At 40.7% G+C, this 26255-nt stretch overlaps 1 protein-coding gene across 1 annotated transcript; it reads right to left on the minus strand.

The window, feature by feature from the left end:
- Positions 1-3704: 3704 nt before the first annotated feature.
- On the minus strand, positions 3705-26157 carry HHLA1 (HHLA1 neighbor of OC90). The gene is made up of 17 exons (XM_061374133.1): positions 25359-26157; positions 25040-25102; positions 21539-21647; positions 20047-20106; positions 18897-18977; positions 17966-18049; positions 17794-17877; positions 16465-16548; positions 15845-15901; positions 15656-15742; positions 14618-14710; positions 13486-13671; positions 12899-12970; positions 12618-12689; positions 4794-4950; positions 4400-4482; positions 3705-4183 (listed from the first exon to the last, which is right to left on the minus strand). Exons 2-17 carry the CDS (start codon positions 25043-25045, stop codon positions 4140-4142), a joined length of 1359 nt encoding a protein of 452 aa, XP_061230117.1. The 5' UTR covers positions 25046-25102; positions 25359-26157; the 3' UTR covers positions 3705-4139.
- Between the last annotated feature and the right edge of the window lie 98 nt (positions 26158-26255).

Genomic DNA, 26255 nt, shown 5'->3' on the forward strand with positions numbered 1-26255 from the left:
TACTATTGAACCCAGTTAATCTGCAATCCATTATACTAGTTTTCTTCACATCACGAAAATCTCTCCCACTCTGTAGTCAAACATTTATTCTAATCTGCATTGGGACTAATCTAATGTATCCTGTCTTTTCCTAACGATAAACACACTGTTAAGAGCTTTAAATTCTGGGTGTGCTTGTCCTTACATAAACGTATGTAAAGATTTCTTCTGAAGCGTTGCACTAGTATTTATTAAATGACAGATAATGGGTTGTTTTTTATTTATACTCCTTGGTTTAGAATGATTTTCTAAGTCAGGCATGGAATTTGTTACAGCCAAATAAATGAATATTTATTTATCAATTTTCAAATATGTATCTACTGTTGATTATCTGCTCTCCTATTGTCAAATATCACATTAATTCCTATTAAAAATGTATTATTTCATTAGGAAATGAGATTATAAATCTAATAAACAGCTCTGAATATTTATATAGTCTGCTATCCCAAACCTCTTACCTATACTTCAGTCTGCAACTCCACAGTCCCAAATAGCTTATTCTATATTGTTTCCTTCCTGGTTCCTGTGTTATAGAGTGCATCTAGAAAGGCTTACCTTGAGGGATATTATTCGAAAGCAGTTGGACGGAGGACAAATGGATTTCAGCATAGTCAGTACTAAGTTATTTATACCCACTTGGATATATACCTCACCCATGTGATCATTTCCTTTGTCAAACCACTTCAACATTTATTAATTAGTTCTTCCATAAGATTCCTTAGAGTCATTATGCTCACAGTGTATTTTAGTGATGTAGCTCCAGCCATGTAAAGGATCTATACTGGGAAGTCTGTTCTGCAGGTGCATTCACCGTACAATGACCTTGCCTAATACTTTTGGCTGTAATTAAATAACAATCATCTCATTGTTATTAGTCACTCACAAAATCTCTGGGGCATGTGAATATGGCTTTAATAGCTTAGCAAGAGGTAGTGCTCCGTGATGAAAGATGAGTGAAAATTTACACAGCTTTAAACACTGGCATTCCTCGGGGTTGAGAAGTCTTCTCTCATCTATCCGCAGTGGCTCTGATCCAAAGCTGAGTGAAATCCAGGGGAAGGTTGAGTCAATGAGCTTTGGGAAGGCATCTCCTCATCAGGAAGATGTGCTTTCTGCCTGGGTCAGACACCACAACCCTTCACAGATGCCATTAACAAAGGCAAACTGTCCGCTGTGTTTTAGCATGGAAAAGTGGGAAATCCACAAACTGGAAATTGTAGAAATACATACATGGACAGGAGGCTTGGGTCCTCCAAGACCTTCAGAAAGCCTGATACTGTCTCCACTAAGATCCTGCTAGAGAAGCTGTTGATATATGGGCTGAATGAGCCTGGTAACATGGGTTGAAAACTGGCTGAATAGAGGGGGCCAGAGGGTAGTGATCAGCAGCACAAAGTCTGGTTGGAGGCCAGTGACTGTCAGTATAGGTGTCCAGGTCTGGGCTCCTCAGTATAAGACAGACATGGACAAACTTGAGACAATCCAGGGAAGGGCCACAGTGATGATTAAGGGACTAATTTCTGTGTGAAAGTAGCGCTTGTCATCTCTCATATAAGGAGAGGCTGAGAGCTGAGACTCTGCAACCTAGAGAAGGCTCTGGGGGATCTAATCAATGTATATGAATATGTGAAGGGAGGGTTCTCAGTGACATGACAAGAGGTTCACTGTGAACATCAGGAAATGCCTTCTTACTGTGAGGGGGACCAACCACTGACACAGGATGCCCAGGGAGCTTGTGGAGCCTTCCTCTAACTCTGCTCCTTTGGAGATATTCCGTATCCAGATGGCTTTGGAATCACAGACATTTGCAAATCACTAGGCATCTGGGCAACTGGCTCTAGGTAGCCTTGCTTGGGCAGAGGGAGTGGACCAAATGACCTCATGAGGGTCCTTCCAACCTCAACCAGTCTGTGATTCAGTGATGCTCTATTGATTCAGCACCGACATGTTGACACGGAATGACAGGGTCCAGTCATAGCATTTCTGTGCCCAGACTTACCAAGGAAATTTACAGAAGAGTAAAACATGGCAGAAATTATGTGTTAATGATATAAAAATTCATTTTCATGTGGGTTTTGGTGTCTCCATTTGCATTATCCAGGGGTTGCCCAAAGAGCACTTCTACTGCTTGAATATTTTCAGCTTGACAAATCATAGGGGGCTTGACTGAGCATAATAATAAAGATGAGTCCTCTGAGGTACTGATTTGTCCATATGCTACCATCATTTCTGTACTTCTGCTAACCATGCATAGAGGTTTTTCAGGACTGAAAACCCTGGAATATGGGAAATAAATATGTTTTCTGAGGGCAGCCAATGTGTTCACTTTTTTCATAGAGCTTTTTCATTCCTTCTCTTATTTTGAAGTTTTTCTCATTAATTTTCATTATTTCCCTGGGAAAGCCAAACATAAGTCTAACACGACTGTGACAAGAAAGTTATCATTCAGGACAGGTACCATTAATCCTTTCTCAGCTCCTTTCACAAGATACCCATTACCATGCGATACCTTCTAATTCTGTCCCCATAAACACGCTTGGGCAGTAGGTCTCATGGCTTTCAGGACATTAGAGTGGAGACGGTTGTGACCTACCCCCAGTGCCAGGAATGGCTCAGGTGCAACCTATTGCAATACAAAGGCTAACACTCTGTCCGAGGACTTGTATTCCTGAAGGGAAAACACAGAATGATTTCTTCTAAACACAGAAGTGCCCTTTAGCGTGGAGACCAGTGCTACAACTCAGAGCTGATTAAACTTATTAAACTAATAATAAAACACTCTTTAGAAAGGGAAGCCTTTCCCAAAAATAATTTTCTTTTTGATACAAAGTCAGACTGACTTCAATGATTGTTTTCTGCCCTTATGTCCTTGTTTCCATGTCCTTCTGCCTGAGTTCTCCAAAAACTTAATGATAAAAATGCATGAAATAATATGGGTGGGTTCTTTTTTTAATCAAATCTTCTGGCTTTAAGGTGGTTTTGTGAGATTTAAAGGCAAATCAGTTGCACAAAGATGCAATTCACTGAGCTCCTCACAGCAGAACTGGTCTGCCTTGGTTGAGGAGAGGTGCCGCAGAATGACATCTCTCCACAGCACTGCAGTACCATGGCCATGTTAATATTCCCAATTCATATATACTTTGTATTAATATTCCTCTCATCCACTGACTAACATTTGGTATCAACTGTAATTGGTGCTACTCCAATCTATCCTGCTCTTTGATGCGACAGAAATGCTTCCCTCATGCTATTGGGCACAACAGGGAAATGTGTTTTGGAAGAGGGATGCTGCATCACCCCTCTCCCTGGGGGCAGCATTCCTTAGTACCACCTTTCTTTTTGGCTTTATGTTACTTTGAACACATATTTCTTTAATGAAACATCAATGTGCACCAGCTGTAGTGCAAATAATCATATTTTCTTTGAAATATTAATAGCTTCATTATGTATTTTGGGTGAATAGCAACATCATATTGCTTCAGTGTAGAAAAAATATAGGGTGGTGCAATTTGGTTATTCTTTTTCAGAGCTGCTTTTAGTTCACCAGATGTGCACATAAGGCAGGAGGTGAATCTTGGTGAATTCATGCAGATTTACCACTGGATGAAGGCACAAGAGGTGTGAATATTTACCTGGTGAATCTGTACTTGAGGTGCTGAAGTAATGGGAGACTCTTGGTTTGGAATAGTGGATAATCTGCATGTGTTGAACACCAGGCAAAATCCTTTTTCTCACCAGTATTTCAGGTTGCTTTTAAGTTACCTTGTATTCATTAATTGTGATTCTCTTAATTGTAAATAAAACTAGAATGAACTGTTTGCATTCACTACCCAACCATATAAATACCCTTTATAAAATCCATTTTTTAAAAGCCTTTCAATGCTTTTATTGCAGTTACATCATTTGTATAAAATACATCTGTTTTTACACATTAATTTTGCAATGCCGTAATGGAAGACACATTTCTAGGTTAGCATATGGTTAATAGTTTGCCTTGTTATAAATATTTGCAAATAACATGTTTCATCCTCATTTTTACATGAAGGAGACAACTAAAACTGCCAACGATCTTCCAATTCACAGGATAATTCCCCAGTGCTCTAGACTGACGTACAGATGTTTTTAAGGCATTTTTGTTTTAGTGCTGGAAAGACATAAAAAACCTGTCATCAGAAGAGGTTTTACAAGGAAAATATTAAAAACATACATGAAGGTTAAATAGTTTTTCAATACCTTATAAAATCATTATCAGTAAAAAGAGCTGTTTGATGAAAGACAGCAAATGCTCTGTGGATATCTAAAACTTTTGTTATACTTTCATAGTAAAGTATGGAGAGATATAAAGAGAAAATGTACTTACTTTGGGAGTAAGCAACTCTTTTGACTCTTGCACAGACATAACTTGCATTTTTCAAGAACCAGGAATAGTATTCAACACAGTACCTAAGGGTGTAGTTGAGATGTTATCTTTCATGAGCGCAGCTGTATGCACATCATACCACTAATACTGAATATGGAAATAAAGAGAAAGAGTTTGATCTTGATGATGACATAAGATATGTGGAAAAAATCAGCTGAGCATTATTCATGTAGTCTGAATACTGGAAGCTAGGTCAGGTCTTGGTCGTTTGGGTCTCAGGCAGTAGCTACAGATTCTCAAACATAAACATTAGTGATTGAAAACTGTCATTTGAAAATAACCTGATGGAGTATTTTAAACAGAAAGAAAGAAAAAAGGTAGTGCCAGGCTTTACCTCATGCCTTCCTTCCTGGAGTATCTTCTCTGACCAACACAGAGGCACAGCTGGAAAAACCTACACAGCTCCATCACACAGGGACTGATCTTCTGCACTAGAAGAGTGACAGGAGGTGAGGTCACACGGGACTCTTTGAGCATCGCCTGTGAACACCCTAGGGAAAAACACAGCTCTGAACTAGTTCAAATGCTTCTCCCACTAAATGTCTTACAGTACCTTATCTGGGCTATGAGAAACGTGCAGGTTAATACACCATATAGGTGTCTTAATATCAAATCTAGGTGAGGTAGACACACACAGCCTGGTAGTTGTTTGAACGAAAGCCCAAATATTCTGTTCAACTCATTATTATTTATCATTACAGGTGAGTTACTTAAAACCACATTGCTTTTATTTATCACAAATGTAAGGAACAACTCTAAAGATGCAGTTTATTTATTATTACCTGTTTAGGTTGCAGTTCAGTTGCCACTGAATCATCAGTTTTCCACAGTGCAAAACAGCAGCACAAAGAACAGCACCGTACACTTGTTACCTTTGGTAGTTTCCCTATGTGATGCAGCAAACTCCTTGTTTAACCTGTCTACTTCTCAAGAACTGATAACCTGGAGGAGGGGGTATGTTTGTGTTCTCCTACCTACAGGTCCATTGAGACTGCCTGTAAAGTTTGTCAAGCCTTGCCATGAGCTGGACAGATGAGTGGAGGAGCCCAATGCCTCAGCTACAGGAGCTGACCGAGAATACCCCTAGCAGAATGAGATAGAGAAAAACCAATGATTGCTAAACATCATTTGGGGGCAACTGAAAAGTAACAGCTTGAATATGTGTGCTTGTAAAGTAGCTATTGGTAGATGCTGTGATTTTGTGTATAAAACCACCTGTATTTACTAGCCAATTGCTAATAAGAAACTACACCTTGTATTGTATGGATTTGTCACTTGTGAAAGAAATGTTAGAGTGTGCAAATTTGCAGCAGCTGCTAGAAAATGCTAAGGCAAATGCTAGAAAGATTCTATGGTAGTGTTCCAAAGCAGGTAATGGAACAAATTAAGAGTGTGGGAGAACTCCACTGGTAAGAAATTCCTTTGGCTAGTCCCTTGCTGCCATCAGCATCTTCAACATGCTGCTGCACCCTGTAATAGTTACTCTGCTAATGTAAATCTGTGTGTGTGCCTTGCCATGATAACGACTTGTTAGTGGATGAAGCAGGCGAAACTCTGCATTGACAACAAGGTGCAAGGACTGAGGCTGACCAAATGCCTGCTACCACAATCAAGGGCAAGACTGGGTTGGCCTCTGTGTTTGCCACCAAGAAGAACCTGTAGCTCCGCTGTTGGCTGCAACCCAGCAGGCATGGAGTGGTGGGGACACATGCCATGCCAGACCTTGTTGTGAAGGATGGCCTCCCCTGTTATCGGAGAACCACACAGCAGAAAAAAGTGGCAGGCCCAGCAGCCTGTAGTTGGCATATGTTGGAGATATGATCTAGCCCAAATCCCCTGCTCAAGTAGGGTCATCCAAAAGATATATAAAACTAAAAGGGGGAGATGTGGAGACAGTGCTCTCACAGAAGAATGGATAATTGGTACATAAACTCTGAACAATCCTGAAAGATACAGCAAGGCCATGAGAGGCCCAAGGAAATTTCAGCAAGCAAGATAAGAAGAAGCTGGAATTCACTGAGTTATGAGAATTGTGAACTGTTGGCAAGCTTTCGAGGTCAAGTTCTCACATGTGTGCTTAACCAATTATATGTTAGTCACTAAGGGTCTTCAAGACATGTATCCAATCATAATATGCCAAATCACTGTAAGTGCATGTAAGAAATAGTATATAAGGAGTTAAGGCTTTGCAATAAATGTTTCTTTTCTGATCATACTGATCTCTGTCTGGGTCCATATATATTCTGTGGCACCTATGCATATGCTCCTTCAATGAAATATTCGCTTCCAGCTCTTCGTGCTTCCCTACACCCACCCTCTAAATCTGAATCCTAGATTAAATGTGACTGAGCTAATAAACAAACAGATTCTCACTGCTCTCACCATCACTTGGTTTTTTAGCCTCATTAACAAAATAAGCGTGATTTATGCAGAGGTTACAGCTTTCTCTCTGTCTGTCAGTTTTCCCCTTCTTGCTTCTAGTGACTTGAATAATAAGCTCATTTCAGCCTAGTTTTTAGGGACAGGTAAAGATTCTCTGGATAAATACATTCCTACAGGTTTCATTAAAACTGACAAGTAACGAGAGAAGAAAAGGTCAACCTTCTCCTGCAGCGAGAGGAAGGCAGGTGAAATTTCTCCATTTCACTATTTGTTTGCCAGGAGCCAGCTGTTGAATCAGTGTATTTTCCTTCAAGTGACTACCATTATGTTACTTTAACTTGATAAAAATGCAGGGAAATGGTGTACCCGGCAATGGCGTCCCTCTTCCTCTCTCTTGAGCCAACCTAAGCAACAATATCTAGTTTACTCTGTTTATTGAGTCTTCTGCCATAAGCAGCAAGAGATAAACATTTGAACATCAAACATTTCATCCCAGCAACAAATGCAGCTGTGCCAGACTGCAGGAAAAACAAAACAACAAAGTGGGTGATGGCAGCTTATAACAAAATCCTGAATTGCTATGTGGCTTTTCATTGCCAAATACAATCTCTCTTTAGACTCTCTGTTTATAGAAAAAAATAGGCAAGGTGAAATTGAGCAGGAGGAAGGGGGGAATTAAGAAAAGGTAAGGCACACTTGAAGCTCTTTTCAGCTTTTCAGGGCTTTTTGTCATCATATTAAGAGAAAAAAACTAACATTTGACAGTATTTTCTTATCCAAAGCAGTGCCTGTCACACATCATCTTGCATTTTAAGGATCATTATGATAGGGCAGAATCAAAGGACTTGCTAGAAAAAAGAAATACAATATTTACAATATGGTAAAAGACTGCCAGGGCATGGCTAAAACGGGTCTGCAACCACATCACCTTTGCACATTTAATAATCAATATTATATTATTATATTGTTATATATTTTCATAATAATAAACCATTATTATATAATAAATGAGGAGGAGGTGCTGCATGTGAGGACATGCTTTGGGTCACTACAGTGAAAGCCACTTGCCCTGCAAGGCATCACATCTGACCCTGGGGAGCAGCAGGCGAACACATTGTGCCGTCTGCTGCATACAGCAGTCCTTCCAAAGGGATGTCTCTCCTAAACCAGTATGCCAAATATAAGGAACATATCTGCAAGCATCATGCTGGTGCTCTGAGAAGATAACAGGGACCAGGCTGTGAGAAGGCACATTTGAATCATGTGGATGTCATATGCACCCACTGAGGTGGAAGATCCTGAATGTGCAGGGTGAAGGTTGACTGCAGCATGGCTTTGCCATTTGCGTAACTACCAGCAGGTTTTGGACATTTGCCGGTAAAAAGCCCTACCTGCAGAGAATAATCCCTTTAGACAATGTAATTGCATTTCCCGGTTCACATGTCTCACATACTTCATAGCTTTGGGCCATCTTATGTTATCTGATAGGAGAGGTTACAGGGGTTAAATTTGGCCTAATGAAGTTCTGTTGAAATAAGGTTGAGTTGTTTAATGCTGACAAGAAGTTTAATATAAAATGGCATTCATGGGCAGGAGGAAAATAAAGTCTCTGCCAACCTGAAAGAGATCGCTATGATCCCATTTTTCTCCTGCCAGCACTTGCCCAAGGTAGCGGGAGTCCTGGAACAATGGGCAGACCCTTGATGCTCTCAAACTCACGGGCCCCTCTGCAAGCTGGTTGTGTGTCAGATGCACTGCACAAGTATCAGGAATAATAAGTAAGTCAGGGATGGGCAAGAGTGAGCCCCATTTCTGTTAATGTTTCATAAATGTCATTAGGATTAGGCTTTGTCCACTGAATAGCATTTTGAAACACCTTGATTTTTTCCCACTCCATGGCACTTAAAAACGAAGGATTTCTTGCATTAATAAACACTCATTGTGCTGAGAACTGAACATCAGAACATGAGGCAATGAGGTTTTTTATAAAAGTTGTCCATGAAAAGTAACGTAGAGTTGCTGTGAATAATTAAAACTGGCTAACAGCCACCCTCCAATGAACCTCAATTTCCACTGCTGTGGGTCCTTGCTCTCCTGCCTAACAGGTGTTAAATACTTCATGCAAGCTATGTTTTCCAGCAGAAATTCACCTTTAACTAAATGCAAATTGAGCAACTGCAGTTTCAATTTGGACTCATCTATGTGGGAAAGAGAAGCCAGACAGAAACGCTGCAAGTTAAATTGCTTTGGTTTTCATTTTTGACAATCACTTGATTTTAAATTAATGCTGCATATACGTAATGCAGTATTTATTTAAGGCTGAAAACCCTTGTCAATTATGTTATATTTAATTTTATTTGGATTGAATAATATGCGTGCATCATTGCTGAAATTAAAATTTTCAGTGCTTCATACAAATATTTTATCTCTTCTGTAATTCATTTCTACTGTGAAATTGTATTTCTTTTTATTCCATTCACAATTTCCTACAGATTTGGATGCAAATTTTAAAAAATAACAAAAAGTAGGAGTTTCTTTCAGAATCTTCTTTTCTATGAGTTTTCTTTCCTAAGAAATTGAGTCACCCTAAAGGGGCCAGAAAATGAGGAACCACAGCTCCCTGTGCAGAGCTCTGCTCTTGTCTATTTGAAATTACCACATTACTGTCACAGGCAGATGAGTGACCAATTCTTGCTGCAGTAAACAGACTTTTCCATTATTAACTCAGTATCACATCTCTCTGACACTGAGATTAAATTTTGCTGCCAGTGAAAAGCAAGGATATGGCTACCGTGAATAATTCAGACCTACAACATCCCTCCCTGTATGCTCCAATATGCGCAGTTGCATATTTTATCAGTTCACATAAGCTTTTGTGATTTAATAAATGACTTCCTGGGATAATGTTTCAGACTTCAGAGTACTGTGGATGCTCTTCATTGCTTTACGATCCCACTGTTCAATTTATTTCCTCAAATGCATGACTGATATATGCAGGTAGACAACCTCTGCCATCCTGGTTTCCAATGGGGAAGCATTAATGACTCCATTCCTTGGTCCTATTGTTTCCCAGCCTGTTCAAAAGGGGCTGGTTCCCTGCCCGTGTTTCTACAGCGTCTATAGTTTTGTCCACCAGACAGATATTGACGCGTGGACAAACTGGACTGTGCGCACACTGGTCATACAGAGAACTTGGGTTTTGTGCAGAAGTTTTGGTGATGAGAATTGCCATAGAGTATTCTTCTGCTCCCACCAAAGTAAGATCGAGATAGGTCTCCCAGTAAGGCCTTGTTCAGCTGAAATGCTTCTCTTCACACCATCAAGAATGTCAAGAAGTCAAAGTATATTTGTGTGATGTGACATTGACTCATTTCGTTTATACAACCGATGTATGTCATGGGGGGTGAGGACTCGCATTTTGAACTCTTCTTTAAACAGAAATAAAATGAGAGAAAGATGAAAAAGAATATTTGGCTTCCTATCTACATGGTTCAAAAACTCCCTTACATCTAGAACAGCTCATTGGCTCAGCACTTATGAGTCTTCTCCTTGGAAACATGTCTCAGTGAATAGTTTTTTTACTGCATAGTTCTTGGCCTTCCCAGGCAATAGGTTCTTCCCCCCTCTTCCTTGACACTGCCTTTCTGCAGGACTTGTGTTTCTATGATTACTTGATGCTGTTGTCGCACCTTGATTTCCATGGTCAGCATTTTTACCTCTGATAACATTATTTACTTTTGACAATGAATGCCCCACGGAGCTGGATGCTCTCAAATACTTTCCAAATGCTTTTCAAATAGCAGGGAAAGACCACCAGGCTGCAGAGTTTCCTGTCATGTGAAAACCTGCTGCAGAGGCTCAAGGTTTCACTTTACCTCTCCTGTTTTGACAGGCAAAATATCAGCAGCAGTTTTCTCTTAGTCATATTTATTAGGAATCCATATCAAACTCCCACATTTTCCTTTGACAATACCAGAATGGTGCAGTTTGTTTTCCACATTTCCTACTAATCCATCACAAACCATTTAATCAGAATTTGTCTTTGCTCTCCTCGCCTACCATCCTTCAGAATTTTCAGGCTTTTATTTGTTCTTATTATTATTAACTTATTTTTATTGTATTTCCTAAACGTCCAGCAAAGCTTTGAACAAGTATTAGTTGACTGGCATTTTAGTTCTAAAGAACTAAACTGGTTCTAAAGACTCCTCAGGTATCAAATCTAGATGAAGACCCCTACGATTTTGTTCCATATACTATCTTTGAATTACTGTGCTTCCCTTAGACAGTCACCACACAGAAACACAAGCAGTTGAGGGGCAGATATCCAAAGTTCCCTTTGGCAGTCCTCACTACCAGCAAGACTCATGTTCCCACTCAATTGTGGTAGCAGCAGAGTGAACTTCAGTGCAGGGATCAAGAACAGCCTTTTCCCAGAACGTCCCATGACCTCTTAGCTCCATCTCAGCTCTAAACATCCAAAGTGGTAGGACACAGTCATAATACCAGGAGACCTTGGAATTGTACTATAGGAGTTTTCATGCCACCGTCAGTGGTAGCTTTCAAATTTCTCTTCCTATTTTGCTGCACAAAACAGCAGACAATCACAGTCCAGGTCCAGGATACAGGCACACAGATTTTATCTGTATCCCAGGGCAGGTAGTCTGGATTTTTCCTCCAGTATAAGATCGTAGTAACACTGATGTACTATCAATACTAGAGCATACACACCAGTGTATCCCTCAAATTGACTTCCTCAACTACAACATTAGTGGAAGCATATAATCAGGAAGTGTAATTAACATACATGCAGCTTCAGCTGTGTCTTGCTTGATGCTCAGATAGCCAAGTGGTTGAGTTTCCAGTGTGACCACTGAGGGTGAGAACACTGGACTGGGGTGGAAGGATCACAAGGGTACTAAAGATGTCCATATGATGGGGTGGATTTTACCTAGATTTTAGGTGTCTATGTTGCTGGTTCTTAGAGCTTCAATAGTTGTGTTCTGTCCCCAAGACTGAGATGTGTGGCTGAGATTTATTCCTGTTGTGCTCCTGAGGCTGCTCCTACTTTGTGAATTTGGGTGTAGGTAGCCTGGACTCAGAGACACACACACATGCTCAGCATCCAAAGTAGGTGCTGGACTCTCCCAGAGTTCAGACTCTCCTCTGGCATTAAATTAGATCTAGTTTTTCAAAGTTCCTTACCAAACACATATTATCTGTAAATATCTGTAAATATCATCTGATTGCCAACATAAGTATATGATACTTATAAGTGGAGTGGTACAACATCTTATATTAACTCTTAGTTTCTAACTCCTTATTGGTGTTATCTAAAGGAAGAAGCGAGCCTTCCTGAAAATCTAGGTGATAAAGATCCTTCTTTAGCTCTAGGAAGTCTGCAGTATTCTAAATTGAGGGCAATTCTGTAGATTCCATGTGGCATCAATTGACTTCATAATGTTGTTTGTACCAACAGGAAGATTTAAAGCATGATACTTTCTTTCAGAATGAATAAATTTTAAGGTTCTCCAACCCATGTTAAAATCAACACATGGGGTACATATGTTATCACCTTGGTATAATTTGTATTTTGAATGTGTGATTGTGTATGATTCACAAACAAATATGGAAGCAGTCCCTTAGACATTCTGGGTGGTTTACATAAATAAAAAGTAATTTAAATGAAATATGTATGTTGTTTCTGTGTGGAAAAACTTATATATTGGTGTAGTTTCAAATATACCGCTATTTTTACTGCATGAGTGCAATTACTTACTGGTAGCTGAGTAAAGTTTCAGGCTCACACCAGGCCTGTAGGGTGGCACAGACAGCAGTGCAGAAGGCAAATCTGAGGGAGAGAAAAGAATAGAACTTGCCTTGACATCTTTGAAAAATAAAGAAGGAAAAACCCCCTCTGAAGTCACAGACCACTAATGAACACTTACATAGACACTGATGTATAAATACATCCACAGTCACCTATTTCTATAAATGCTATTTTCTATTCCATAAGTGTTCCATCTGACACGCTTTGTTATTATCCCAGATCAATCTCACCTGGCTCTGTTTGTATGAGTTTGCTGGTTTCTTGAGGAGACACTGTCTGCATCCAAAATGCATCCATGTCACCTGTGGGAACAGAAAGACATGTGCTTCATGTCATTCAGGATATTTATTATTTAGCTGTCTACTGAGGAGTACTGTTCCCTCACCTGGCACTTCTAGTGGCACATAAAAGTGTCAAGATGAAAAAGGAAGGACAAAAGCTGTACTTTACCAGATCTTGAAAAGTTCATGGGCTAGGGAAAGGTAGGATTTAAAGAAACTGTGTAAGTGGAGACCAAGAGAAGCAGCTCCATATTGCTTTTCCACAGCTCTGCTCACCAAATTTGGAGCAAAATGTGAGGGAAGACCTGGATGGCAGAAGTATCCATGAGGAGCAACACTTAGTTTCCCCCCAAAGAATAAGGAACTACAGGATGGACCCAATAACTGATTTTAGCACTTGTGCAATAAAGACATTGACTCACTAGTGACCCAGAATGGGTCTCCCTAAATGGAATCCTAATGCTGTGGTTTCAGCTTTTGGCCAAACCCCAGCACTAGCAGGTAAAGTTGGTGTCAGTCCTCCTTACTGTACTCACTAGGGCTGGGCTGCAGGGCTGGTGATGGGGTCAATCTCCCCCCTGCAGTCAAATGGGGTCCGGCTGTGTCGGGTGGTCCATGTAGTGGTGGAAACCATAATTCTTTAACTCCAACCGTCTTTGGCCATGGTGGATACCTCATGGTGGTGATATCCTCCCCTTTCTGGGCAAGAGGGATCCTGGTAGCTGCAGAAGCAAGAGAGGTTGAGGGAGGGCACCAGCTACGTACTGTGTGGTGATGCCCCATGCTGGCAATAAGCATAACACACTGGGGAACAGAATGCAAATAAGAAAAGAAGAATCTGAAATATTCTTGCAAATTCAAGGTTTTTTCTTCTCATAAATTATTTTTTATTTCCTAAAGGCCTTCTCTACAAAGGAATGAGCTGAAAGCTCTTGTTTAGGTGGAGGGGACCAGGCAAGTATTGGAGGGCAGATACTGAAAGTTTAGAAGTGATGACATTGTGTGGCAGGAATGGCACTTGGGGTTAGCAGAGATTATAAAGGTTGGCATGCTGATAAGCAAATATAAAAGCTTATAGAAAGACAACAATCTGACTAGAGAAAATGTAATAATTTTGTTGTGGAGAGATGCAGCTGAAGTGATGAGGAGGCATCAAATCAAGGTCTGAATTTCTCTTGGCTTCTACTGCATGCAGGCAAGTGTGAAGCCTTCTTTATAGCTTCCACAATGAGGCAGACTAACAATTATCTTGTAGCCCTGTGGCAAAGGTAAGTGCACTGAAGTTTATGAAATGCTCAGGTCCTCACAACTGAAAGTCATATAAAGTCAAAGATGGAGAAAAACAGAGGAAAAATAATAAAAAAGGAGAGGAAGCCGTTTAATCTGTCTTTATTTTGTTGTTGTTGTTTAAAACCAACAACCTTTTTTTCTTTACTTCTCTGCCTTGATAGAAAACTTTTTCTAATAAAATATCTGTTTTACAATAATTTTCTATCCTCCAGCTGTTCAATGCATTACTGACCTGATCTTCTGCTGCTTTGGACAAGCTTCTATCTTACTGTGTAACTGTAGTTCAACATCACAGCGCTGAGCAGCAAACATACATGATCGCTTCTGAAGATGTTAATCAAGGAGAATATAAATTTAGGTCTGACAATATTTGCTCACTTTTAAATGTCCACACATGTTCTGCTGATGGATCCACTGTTTTCTTTGGGTCTTCCTGTAATTTCATGACACTTGAAAACATCGAGTCTACATCTTTGAGGTGTGAGAAGAGAGGGTTAGAACACTCAGCATCCATTGCATATTGTGTGATAAAAAGGGAACAATTCAGGTTCTGGTAGAATAGAAACAACAGTTGTCTTCTTTAATTAATTTTTGGCAAAGTGATATTTTTTGAACAGGAGAGAAGCATTCTACAGCTTTCAGCACAGGTAAATTCACCCCTGTTTTAATCAAGCATCGAAGATGAGAAATAGTCATGAGCAGCAATGAGATGTGATCATTTGAAGGGCAGCTCAACCTAGGAATGCAGCTTTGGGTGTAGGAGCCTCGCAGCACAGTCTGAATATATCCAACTCGTTTCTGAAGGTAACTCATGTGAAGGTAAGAGGTTGTTTGTTCTGACAGCTAAGGAAGATGTCATTTAGGTTAACTGGGAGCCTCTCCAACCTAGTGCTGAATTCTGTTAAAGCTCTCATCTCAGGAGGTTTTGTTAGTTCTTCTGCTAGAAGGCCTTGTAGCCAATGAATTATAGAATCATAGAATCATAGAATAGTTAGGGTTGGAAAGGACCTTAAGATCATCCAGTTCCAACACCCTGGCATGGGCAGGGACACCTCACACTAAACCATCTCACCCAAGGCTCTGTCCAAACTGGCCTTGAACACTGCCAGGGATGGAGCATTCACAACCTCCCTGGGCAACCCATTCCAGTGCCTCACCACCCTAAGAGGAAAGAATTCCCTTATATCCAATCTAAGTTTGTGAACTTTACTTATAATTATAATATTATTATATTAAACATCTAATAATATAAAATATTATTCTCTTAATGATAAAACCAAAATACATATATAAGTAATGATAAAAATATGAAATAATATTTTCACATTATGAAGATAGGGCATTCATTGCAAGTGCTACCTGGCCACGGTTTTCATTGCTGTTGCTATTTCCTTTTACTCCTCAGGATTTACTTACCCAGGTCAGAAGATGTGTTACTGGAAAATGTATAATTAATAACAGGGGATTTTTGCAGCACTTCCCAAAAGTCAGACAGATTTCTCCCTGCAAACAGAAATGATTACAAATATCAAGAAAGGCTTCTTTCTAAATGCAAACCACCACTGAGAATAAGCCGGGCAATATTTTGGGGCGGAATAGTTTTACCTGTCTGCCCTGTCATCACACAGATGTAGATGCAATCTGAATCATTGCTCTGATGCACTGAAAGGCAAAAAAATGTAAACCAAGCTATTGCTGTCAGTTTTCTTTATATGATACTAGCTTGAACAGTTGAAAATACAAACACAAAATGGTACGTGGCTACTGCAGCTGGACAAATCATTTTCTTCTGACCTGATTTTTGATAAAAACCTTGAACCAGCATCAAATCCAAATGCTAATATTTCCATGGGAAAAGTTTCTGTGTAATTAAAATTGCAAATTACAGGTGTTTTTACATGGGAAATGAATTTCTTACAATAATATAGCCCATAATTCTTTTTCAGGAATCACAATTCCCCAAATACCAGTATTAAATAGTAACCACCCAAACTTTCAAACTAACCACAGTTGCTAATAGAGACACTCATGTCTCTACGTTATATATATCCACATTATATATGCATCTTGTTCCTTTAAGGAGACTTGTTTACAAGTCTTGCTTTGCAAGAAAAATACTGCTGAATTAGAGCAATGGGCTTTTATACACATTTCTATGCTTGTTTCCATGCCAGGAGTAAATCAGAGAAATAAGACAATGACAAATGTTAAAAGGAAAGGCAAACCTGAGAGAATAGAAGTGGATTTGAATATTTCTGTGAGATAACTGGTAGAGTTTCCAGTAATATCAACAAGTAAAGCTGTGAAATCTGGACAAAAAGACAGAGAGAGTTTATGATTGAAAACACACATTCTATCATTTATGCAAAGTCAAAAAATCACTTTTATATGTGATCATATTTTTGATATAAGCTTGTATGTGATAATAGTTAAAATACTTTAAAGTTCAAAATGTTTCTGCTAGATGGCAGAGGACTTAAGAAGCCACTGTAATACTCTGCAGAAATATATATGAAAGACAATATCCAAACTAGCATCAGAAGGAGATCCAAAGCCTGTATGCTCTGCCTGCACCAACTGCCTACCTATCTGCCATGTAGGACCACCCAGGAGATATCTGTTTGTCTCCTCTGAGGTTTACTTCAGACATATTGATGATGTTGTTGTCAGCTCAAAAAAAGTGGGTAGCAGTGATATGGTGTTACGACTTTGCCATAACAGGCTCTAGCAGTAACAGTTCTCACTTAGGAAGTGACAGACATGAGGCCTATGTTGGTTCCTGAATTCTTTCTGCTTGAAAGGATGCTGTCATCAGAAAATTCCAAGTTTCTCCCCTATCCTCCAAGGAAGACAGGGTCATTATGGAATAAGGCTTGTGAGATGTGTGGGTCCAGAACAAGCCATGAGAGCCATTGTGGCCAATGTGTGGTCATCACATGAAGCTTAGAGGCTCCAGGTTCTGGTCACTAGCTGCTGAGCTACTTTTGATATCTTACATTAACCAACCATAGAATCCAAGCACTCAAATCCATCTTGGAACATTAAATATGGTGAGATCAGGGGTGTGAATGATGATTGTAGGTGAAGGATTTGCCCAGCAGCATTTTACAGTCCATTAAACAGCCCTATTACATGTTAATCCTTGCTTTTCACTCTAAGGCTCGCTGAAGTTATTGGAGACTATTGGTGCAGAGTAGCTGTTGTTCATCTCGTGTGGGTCATCTGAGTAGACCTAAAGTGGCTGCGTTGTGTCTCCTGCACTGCTCTTTGTATTCTGAAGAGGAAAAGGTCTTTCAGCTGGGTAAACCACACCAGTCATTTAATTGATGGCTCCATTCCAGTATCGCTGGCTGGATGCAGCCCTCTGAGACTGAGTTCAGTGAGCCTCCCCAAAGGTTCAGAGCAGCCACTTGTCATGAGTTATGGCTTGTACTTCAGTAAGGTGATGCTACTCATACAGATGAAATCTGCAGGATTCAGGCTACGGCTTACAGCTCCAAAGGAAATAATTAATCTTAAGAACATGCAATCGCCAGTGTCTCCTGTGTACCCACCTGTCAAGTCATTTGTCACATTGTTCAAACAGTAGCAGTAATGCATGGGGAACTTGCCAGGGTCAACATTTTTCACATTGGAAACTGTAGGGAGAGACAGAGAAAAATCGGTATCTTGGTGCAGGAGGTGTGTGAGAGAAAATGCTCCTGCGCAAAGAGCAGAGGCACTCACTGTTATAAATGGTGACTGATACTTTGTGGAAGGCAAATGAGCTGTAAGACGTGACACTCAGCAAGGAGAAGAGCTTCTTGGTACCTGCGGAAACACATATCTATACTATTAGCAGCTGAAACCAATTATGAGAACAGCACGTTTTGATTCAGCTCATTTAGGAGACAGGCTGAGGGAGCTGGGTTTGTTCAACCTGGAGAAGGGAAGGCTCTGGGGAGACATTCCAGTGCCTAAAGGGGTACTGGGAGAAAGCTGGAGAGGGGCTTTTTACAAGGACATGTAGGGACAGGACAAGGGGCAATGGCTTTAAGCTGAAAGAGGGGAGATTTAGATTAGACGTTAGGAAGAAGTTCTTCCCCGTGAGGGTGCTGAGGCGCTGGCACAGGGTGCCCAGAGAAGCTGTGGCTGCCCCATCTCTGGCAGTGTTCAAGGCCAGGTTGGAAGGGCCTTGGAGCAATCTGGTCTAGTGGAAGGTGTCCCTGCCATGGCAGGGGGGTGGAACTGGATGAGCTTTAAGGTCCTTCCCAACCCAAACCATTCTATGATTTAATTTCTAAAAGACTTCTGAGGTGCAGATACAGCTGCCTGAGATTCAATTCTTCCTCATTTCCACTGAAAGAAGAATCACTTGTATTATTATTTGTTGTTTGGGGTTTTTTTAATTCAAACTTACACTGGATTATAATGTGCTTTCTAAAGGCATCCCATAAGTAACTATGTTGTGTCTATATAGAAACACACACTACTTTCTAAATTCTTTATGTCATGCAACAAACTGCATTATAAATGTGCAAGAGTAACATGCTCCTGGAATCAGTTCTGGAGGCAGACAGCATGCATTTATGGCTTCTCCTGCTAATACCATTAGTCCTTTATCTCATTCACCACTAGGCTGACAGCCTGTGTGACCTGCCCAGCCTTGTCCCATTACCTCTGAGCACCGTGTTCAGCATTCCATTCACCAGCTCTGTCAGGTTAACAGCAGCCAGATCCACGGACTTTGCAGGCAGCTCTGAAAAAGAAGGGCTCTCTGAGCAGCTGGCTGCATGAAGGCACAAGGAAAAGGCCATTTATCCCCTGTTTGTATATGGGAAAAATCCCCCAGAATGGGAAATAAAAAGAATGAGCAGATTAAATATTGGAATGCACTCAAAAATAATAAAACAGTGAGGAAATAAAGATGGCAGGAATGTGAAGAGGAGCCTGGAAAATAGCAAGGTCAAGCAGGCAGTGCAAGTGCAGGCCAACATCGAGGAAGGGCTCTTGGTCACCTCTTCCCTTGAGCATGCCCTTGAGGGGCTACCAGGGAGCAGAGCCAGCCCTGGTGTTTGGGTGCCCTCTCGTGCCAGGCAATGGGCATTTACTGCCAAAAGAGCAGCAAGGAGGAGAAAGTGCCCAGGAAACGTCCCACCTTCCCCAGTGCTATGTGGAACTGGGATGAAAATATAGATCTGATACTTTTTTCAGCCACCTTGATGGCTATAACACCACTACAGAATAAATGGACTGCAGCTGAATCACACTTCTCTTTTCAAGTGATTTCTGTCACTGTTGCTTATTTGTTTTTCCCAAGTTGAGATTTCCAAAAATGGTTTTTTGCTTCGATCCCACAAGGGCATGCAGAGGCAGAGCAGTGTGTGTGACAGAAAGAGAGAAAATGGAGCAGGATGGAAAAAGAAGCATAGAAAGCCGAGATGAGAACAACATCGAATCTGGGGATAAATACAATTTTCCGATGACTTCAGTATTATTTTTAGCCAATTCAAAGCAAAGCTGCACCCCAGGGCTGGAAGCAGGGCTTGTCCACGGTGTAGAAGGGAAGAAAAGGATAACAAAAGGGAATTAAGGGCTGGGAAGGAGAGAAAGGAGAAAAAGAAAACTTCGTTTTAGGTTTCTGGAAGGACAGAGGTTAAAGTGGCCGAGGACCTGGGTAAGGCCTGGGTTGGGTGGGGAGCTTTTGCAGCAGTGATGGATTTGGGCTCACAGAAAGCAGCCCATCTGCTGACACCTCCATGCCCAGCACAATACCTCTGCTCCCATTAGCACACACACACAGGGCTTCCTGTTTTGCTGCTTGTTACCTGCGGTAGCCAGCACTGCCACTTGCTTCTCTTTCTTGTTTTCTCTTCTTATGCAGGAAGCTGTGAAGTGAAGAAAGAGGCTGAGAAACAGTTTTCCATGTTGAGGCATCTGCCTGGGTTACTTTGCTACTGTCATTCGTTATAGCTCAGAAACTGATTGATATCGGCACTGCAAAGCAGGCCACTGAGTATGCACAACAGTAGTCCATCAGATGCCTAAAAATAAGAATGTCCTAAAGGACCAGCCAGATGCTTCAGATGACAGCTAATAGAAGAAAACAGATTAAATGCCTGAGTTAGCCCCCTTAGCTCTAAAATCCAAAGAAAAGCAATATTATCAAACTGTTGTACAGACCTGCACTAGGCTTGGACCCAACATTGACTGCAAGGAATATAGTGTAATAAGGCCAACTCAAAACAAATCTCCACAGGCTATATGCATGTTTGTTATTCAGAGCAGTCATTCAACTGAGTACTGCTCTCCAGAGTTGTGTTGCAGGAGGAGTGAACTGGAGCTGGATTTAGGACACTGGACTGGCTTCCTGGGGTTCACTCTGTGCCCAACAAATGCGAGATGCAGAGCAGTGATTAAGACATCATGGGACACGCTGAAGTGCAAGACTTTGGTGCTTAGGTTCCCTATTCCATCAGTGGAGAGCTGAGTGCCTCCAAAGAATAATCCAGAAGGCTCTCCAAATGAGCCAGTGATAGCAAATGCTACAGTCCCATCACCCTCTGGAGGTTCAGCTTCTCAATCCATCAAGCTCCCCAGGAAAAGTCCTCTCCTGGGATCTGGTGTGAGAAGGGCCCACCTCAGCTTTGGTAATGCTTCTCTCTGTGTTAAAACCTAATGGGCAGCACTCTCACCAGGGAATATGAAACCTGGGTTCAGCATCCTCTTCAGAAAGGCTAAACCTGTAGGGCTGCAAGCAGCAGAAGAAAGAGGAGGTGTGCCTGCATGGTCTGGCTGTTCGTACGTAGAATGGTGAAACCTGGGTGCTTGTCGTTACTTGTACAAAAATCTATTCCTTGTATAGCAGACAATCCCTGGATATATATCTCTTTCTCCTTCTCTCCTTATATATATATATATATATAAATGAAAAATACCCTACAGACAATCCATTGCACAAGGCTTGTGAATCCTGACTCCTCATACAGTGCTTGTCAGCTGTATTAACAACTCTTAGGTCTTACAACACTTTGTACGACCTAAATTTGGGCTACCAACATAGGTGGTAGAAGCTCTTCTAATCCTCTGTCTCTTTCCATACAAACCTTTCTGACCCCAGATTCATGGCATGGGATACAAAAGTAGACCTTTGCCATCATCTGGTCTGCCCTTCTGAATGGCACTGGTCCTGGGGATCCATCCCATCAGCCTTGCTTGTGCAGGGGGAAAGAGCCAAACCTGCCACAGATGTGGAAATGGGACTGTGGGAGCAATTGGGAAAGAGACACCCTAGGAGCACCAAACCGTCATCATCCTTACCTGTGTTGAAAACCAGAAGGAGACACAGAAATCCCAGGCTCATCTTCACTGCCACATGCCAGCAGAACCACTGCATTCTGGACTCTGACTTCCAGCAGGTTTCGATGCTCTAGGAAAAGAAAATCCTCTTTTAGTGGTGTTAAAGTTTGTAATATTGTGTCCAACTGTTGTCCCAGAATGATGTGACCATGAGAGAATTATTAGGTCTCTGAGATGCAGAGGAAAGACTGGTGATATAGACGGCAAGGAATCAGAAATCACACAATCAGCATTTTCTCTGTGTGTATGTGTTTGTGTCATGAGTTTAGTGACTCTTGATTTTTGAGTCCTATGTCAGGGTCTACAAGAAAGCTGGTGAGGGACTCTTCATCAGGGGCTGTAGCAATATGACAAGGGGTGATGGGTTTAAACTTAAACAGAGGAAGTTCAGGTTAGATATAAGAAAGAAGTTTTTTACTGTAGGGGTGGTGAGACACTGGAATGGGTTGCCCAGGGAGGTTGTGAATGCTCCATCCCTGGAAGCGTTCAAGGCCAGGTTGGACAAAGCCTTGGGTGATACGGTTTAGTGTGAGGTGTCCCTGCCCATGGCAGGGGGGTTGGAACTGGATGATCTTAAGGTCCTTTCCAACCCTAACTATGCTATGATTCTATGATTCTTTGTAACTGTGGCTTTGGTGGGACTTGGTAAAGTCATCTCCACAATCCTCTTCTCTGGTAGCACGACCTGAGCCCAAGGGACACTGACACATCAGGTGCCTAAACCCTTTCTGTTGAAAGATGATAAAATTTACTCATGTTCCATTTCAGACCAGGTATTAACTGCTTTTATTTTCAGAAATGCTCTTTGCCTGGTCATCCCTAGTCTTATATTTCTGTACTTAATTGTTGTCATCGAGTTGCATCCTGTGCTGCCTTGGCTAGTTCCTTGGGGGGGATTAACCATGCTCTGCCTTCCAGACAGTGAGCTGCTTTACAGATTTCAAAGGATTAATTAGAGGTGGTTAGAAAAAGAGAAGGAAAATCTTAGGTTCCTAACATGCTCCCCCCTGTTTTTGTAATGGCAGAACATGCCAAATAGTTCTGTAGTTGTCAGAAAATGAGGGAGCATATGAAAATTAACAAAAAAAGGGCAATTTTTTCCCATATCTCTTGGAGTAGCTCATCTCACAAGTATGCAGCAAATCATTATCTACAAGATAATACTGTTTGATTAACAAACTATTATCATAATGTTTAAATTCATTCTCACAGTGAATTCACTAGAGAAGGAACACGTTCTGAAAATAGCTAATTTGTGCTTAGTGCCTCTGAACACACTCTTCCTTGAAGAAGATGAAATGATACCAAGCATTTCTGTGTTTGAAATGTCTGTGCTTGCTTGTCAGACGAGTCAAAAGTGTTTAAGTGCTAGCTCTGCTAATTCAAACAAAGCTCTGAGAAGCTTTTTAGGCAGTTCATCCTATCTATTCAGTCCAGCTGCCTAATCTTTTCTACTCGACCCCAAGCCTATACTCACCCACTGTTTCTGCACAGCATGTGCAGAAGAAAGGGCTGAGGAACAAAGAAAGCCTTGGCCAAATCTTACTCCACAGACTTCATATTCTGTCACTTTTCCATGATCTGGACTGATTGTGCATGGACAGAGTCCAGTGTCCCATGGACCAGAATAGCATCAACAATCCTAAGTTTGGCTCTTCTAGCATCAATATTTGGGATCTGACCAACAACTAGACTGCAGACCATAAATGTATTGCTACCACGAGGATCACAGTGCCTGACACCCCTGCAAGGTCATCTCTGTGTAGTATTATGGAGCTGGTTCATAAGTAAAAGGTTTGGTAGGTAGTAGATAATTTCCTATCAGGGATCTAACTTCATTACTTATTTACTTGAACTGGATAGAGTTGTTCATGGTGGTGGGACAGGGAAAAAAATAACTGACAGAGGACTAGCAGGCTAGAGAAGCAGTTAAAGAGATTACATGCCTAGAGACAGAGAAATAGCAAGAAGATTGACATAGGAAGGCACTGTCTTACCAAAGCATCTTAGGAGACAGAGAGGAGAAGAAAATAAGAGCTGTAAAAGTAGGAACAAAATAGACTGAATTACAAAGTTGTGCTTGGAAGCATCCCATGCACATTGAGAGACATTCCTGCTCACCTGGACTTGCAGCTCCCTGCTGTCCTCCCCACTGAGCTGCTCTTCCATGTTAACCAATACACGCAATTTTCTCCTCTTACAATGCTGATTTGCAGCAGGAATTCGGAACAGGCATTATCTTGGCCATAACACCCACATTTAATCAAGGTGTGACTACACACACTGTTTAGCAATTAAGACAACATGCAAACATAATCTGGAAGAATGGATCATAACAGCCCAAATCCTGTTCTAACAGAGAAATATTAACTAAAGTTGGTATAAAATGATGGAAAACCCTCCATTCATGGAAGCAGATTTATCACTGTGGTGTCCCCTGTCCAGTATAAGATGCCTAAAGAGAAATTGCAGAGAAATCTCAATACTAAGAACATTGCTTAAGAGACAGCTCTTTTTCCTCAAGTGATAAAAGCTGATTTAAGTTTGAAGCATTAGGCCTTAACTGTTCCCAAACTTTTCCCAGCATTAACTCTCTGGATATTTATGCTGTCCAGTTAAATTCCAAGGCCATATGTGACATTCCTAGAACTGCTGCCTGAAATATCTCTCATCAATGTTGATATTAATAATATTAACTTTTACAACACATATCATCTTTTCATTCCTCTGGTTATCCAATACTTAATTTTTATCTATCAGGGACAAGACTTTATTACTTTGTGACTGTATCTCCTTTGTTTCCAACATGCATGTCACTACTGTGATGACTGAAATACACGTCCAGATTGCAAACATGAAACCCTCATTGTACTCGAGCTCAAAATCACTAACCATTTCCATTTCCAGGCATTCTGAGGTTCACAGGCACCACAGCACAGGTGCCACACATCCATGAGCAGACCAACAAATTCCAATAAACTGACTCAGTGAAAATGTTCCTTCCAAACATTCATCTGATACAGGCAGAAGGTCAAGATTTTGCTGCAAATTCCCCTTTACCTCTACTGGATGCAATAATCCTCCTCTGTTTATTTTAAGCTGTATAAAATTAGTAGAAATCAGTTTACTTTGAACTGTTGATCCAGAGTTCCCAGAACTAATGAGCTGGAGATTTAAATCCAGCTTACCTTTATACACTCATGTAGACCTCTTAATTAATATCTCTTTGCTACTGTGGATTAACAGCAATCTTAAACCAATGGGTTTATTAGCTATACTTCATTAGAATTCATTTTCATGTAGCAGGTAACCATGAAATTTGAATTGTTTTTAGTTTTCATGTACAGACAAGGAATCAAATATCCAGTAATTTACCCATATCTTCATGCTAAACAGAGCAGAACAGAAGTTAAAAGGGCTAAGAAATACAAATGGAAAATCCTTGAGTATTAATATCCTTACCTTCATTCAGTTCCAGCATCCAAAGGTCATCTCTCATTTTAAACACACCATGATACACCAGGTCTAAGGAAATATTCCATGTTAATGCGAAAATATGCCCATGCTACAATTGCACAGCAATTACTTTGCTACAATTGCTTTTAGATTCATATTTATTTGTATAAGAATTTAAGAAAATATAACCAATATATGTTTAACAAAAGAAAACCCCAACATTTCTTTTTCTACATTTCCATCAATTATTAATAAGACACCTGAGATGGTTTCCTCCAAGTACATGTGAAACCACTGAGGTTTGGAACGGTTAATTCCACCTTACCTGATATCTCTTGACAAAGATAATTATCTTCAGAGCTTATATAAAACTGGAGGTTATTGCCAGGTCCTAATAAACACTTTGTGAAAGACTCTGAGATGACAAGCTTGATAATCTTGCTTTAAAATCCTGTGAAAATTGTTATCTTAATCCGAGGACTAACTAGAGGTAACACAATCATAAGCATACAAAGTACCTGTTGAATCCCGCATGGAAAGGCTCTGTGGCAGGTCAGGCGGGGATTGGAAGCTCCTTTTGGCAGTGATGGCTTGAAACACTGAGAAGAAGGGATTTATTTTCTCTTTTAAAGGGACAGCATATCTTACTGTTATTAGGCAAATGCCACTTTTGATGGTGAGAGGTAGGCCAGGGTAAGCCCCTTTGGTAAAGCTTTAGCCATCCTTCAAGGAGCAATTTAAACAAGAAACGTTGTTGGGAGGATGGAGAAGAAATGTAAAGTGTATTGTAACCGCAGGATATCAAAAGCAACAAAATGGCAGCTAGAAAACTGTGGTGAGGAAGAAAGAGAGATCTGGTCACAACAATGACATCAGGCAATTTCGATGATGTTGAGTGATGTTTGTTAGTATCCAACATTATCTTAGTGTTGGAAGCAGTTGGTGAAATTCTGCTCCCATTTACATCAGTGGACTGGAAGTGAATCCTCCACAATAACTGAGTTTAGATGCAACGTTGCTAAAAGCAGATAATCATCCATTCAATAATATTATCCTAAGCCACCAAACACTTCTTTGTGTGAATTAATTCAAAACCTTGTAGCAATTACAGAAAGGAAACCTAAATTGATCCATAGTCAGTGTAAGACATAGAAAATGTTTTAGGAACCTGTACGAAGTCTCAACAGAGAAATATTCTGTTAGAAAGGGAGGATAAAGATGA

The sequence above is a fragment of the Neopsephotus bourkii genome, unplaced genomic scaffold, assembly GCF_033783945.1.
Source record: "Neopsephotus bourkii isolate Nb327-2 ecotype Australia unplaced genomic scaffold, CSIRO-AGI_Nbou_v1 NB_1637, whole genome shotgun sequence".
Taxonomy (NCBI): domain Eukaryota; kingdom Metazoa; phylum Chordata; class Aves; order Psittaciformes; family Psittacidae; genus Neopsephotus; species Neopsephotus bourkii.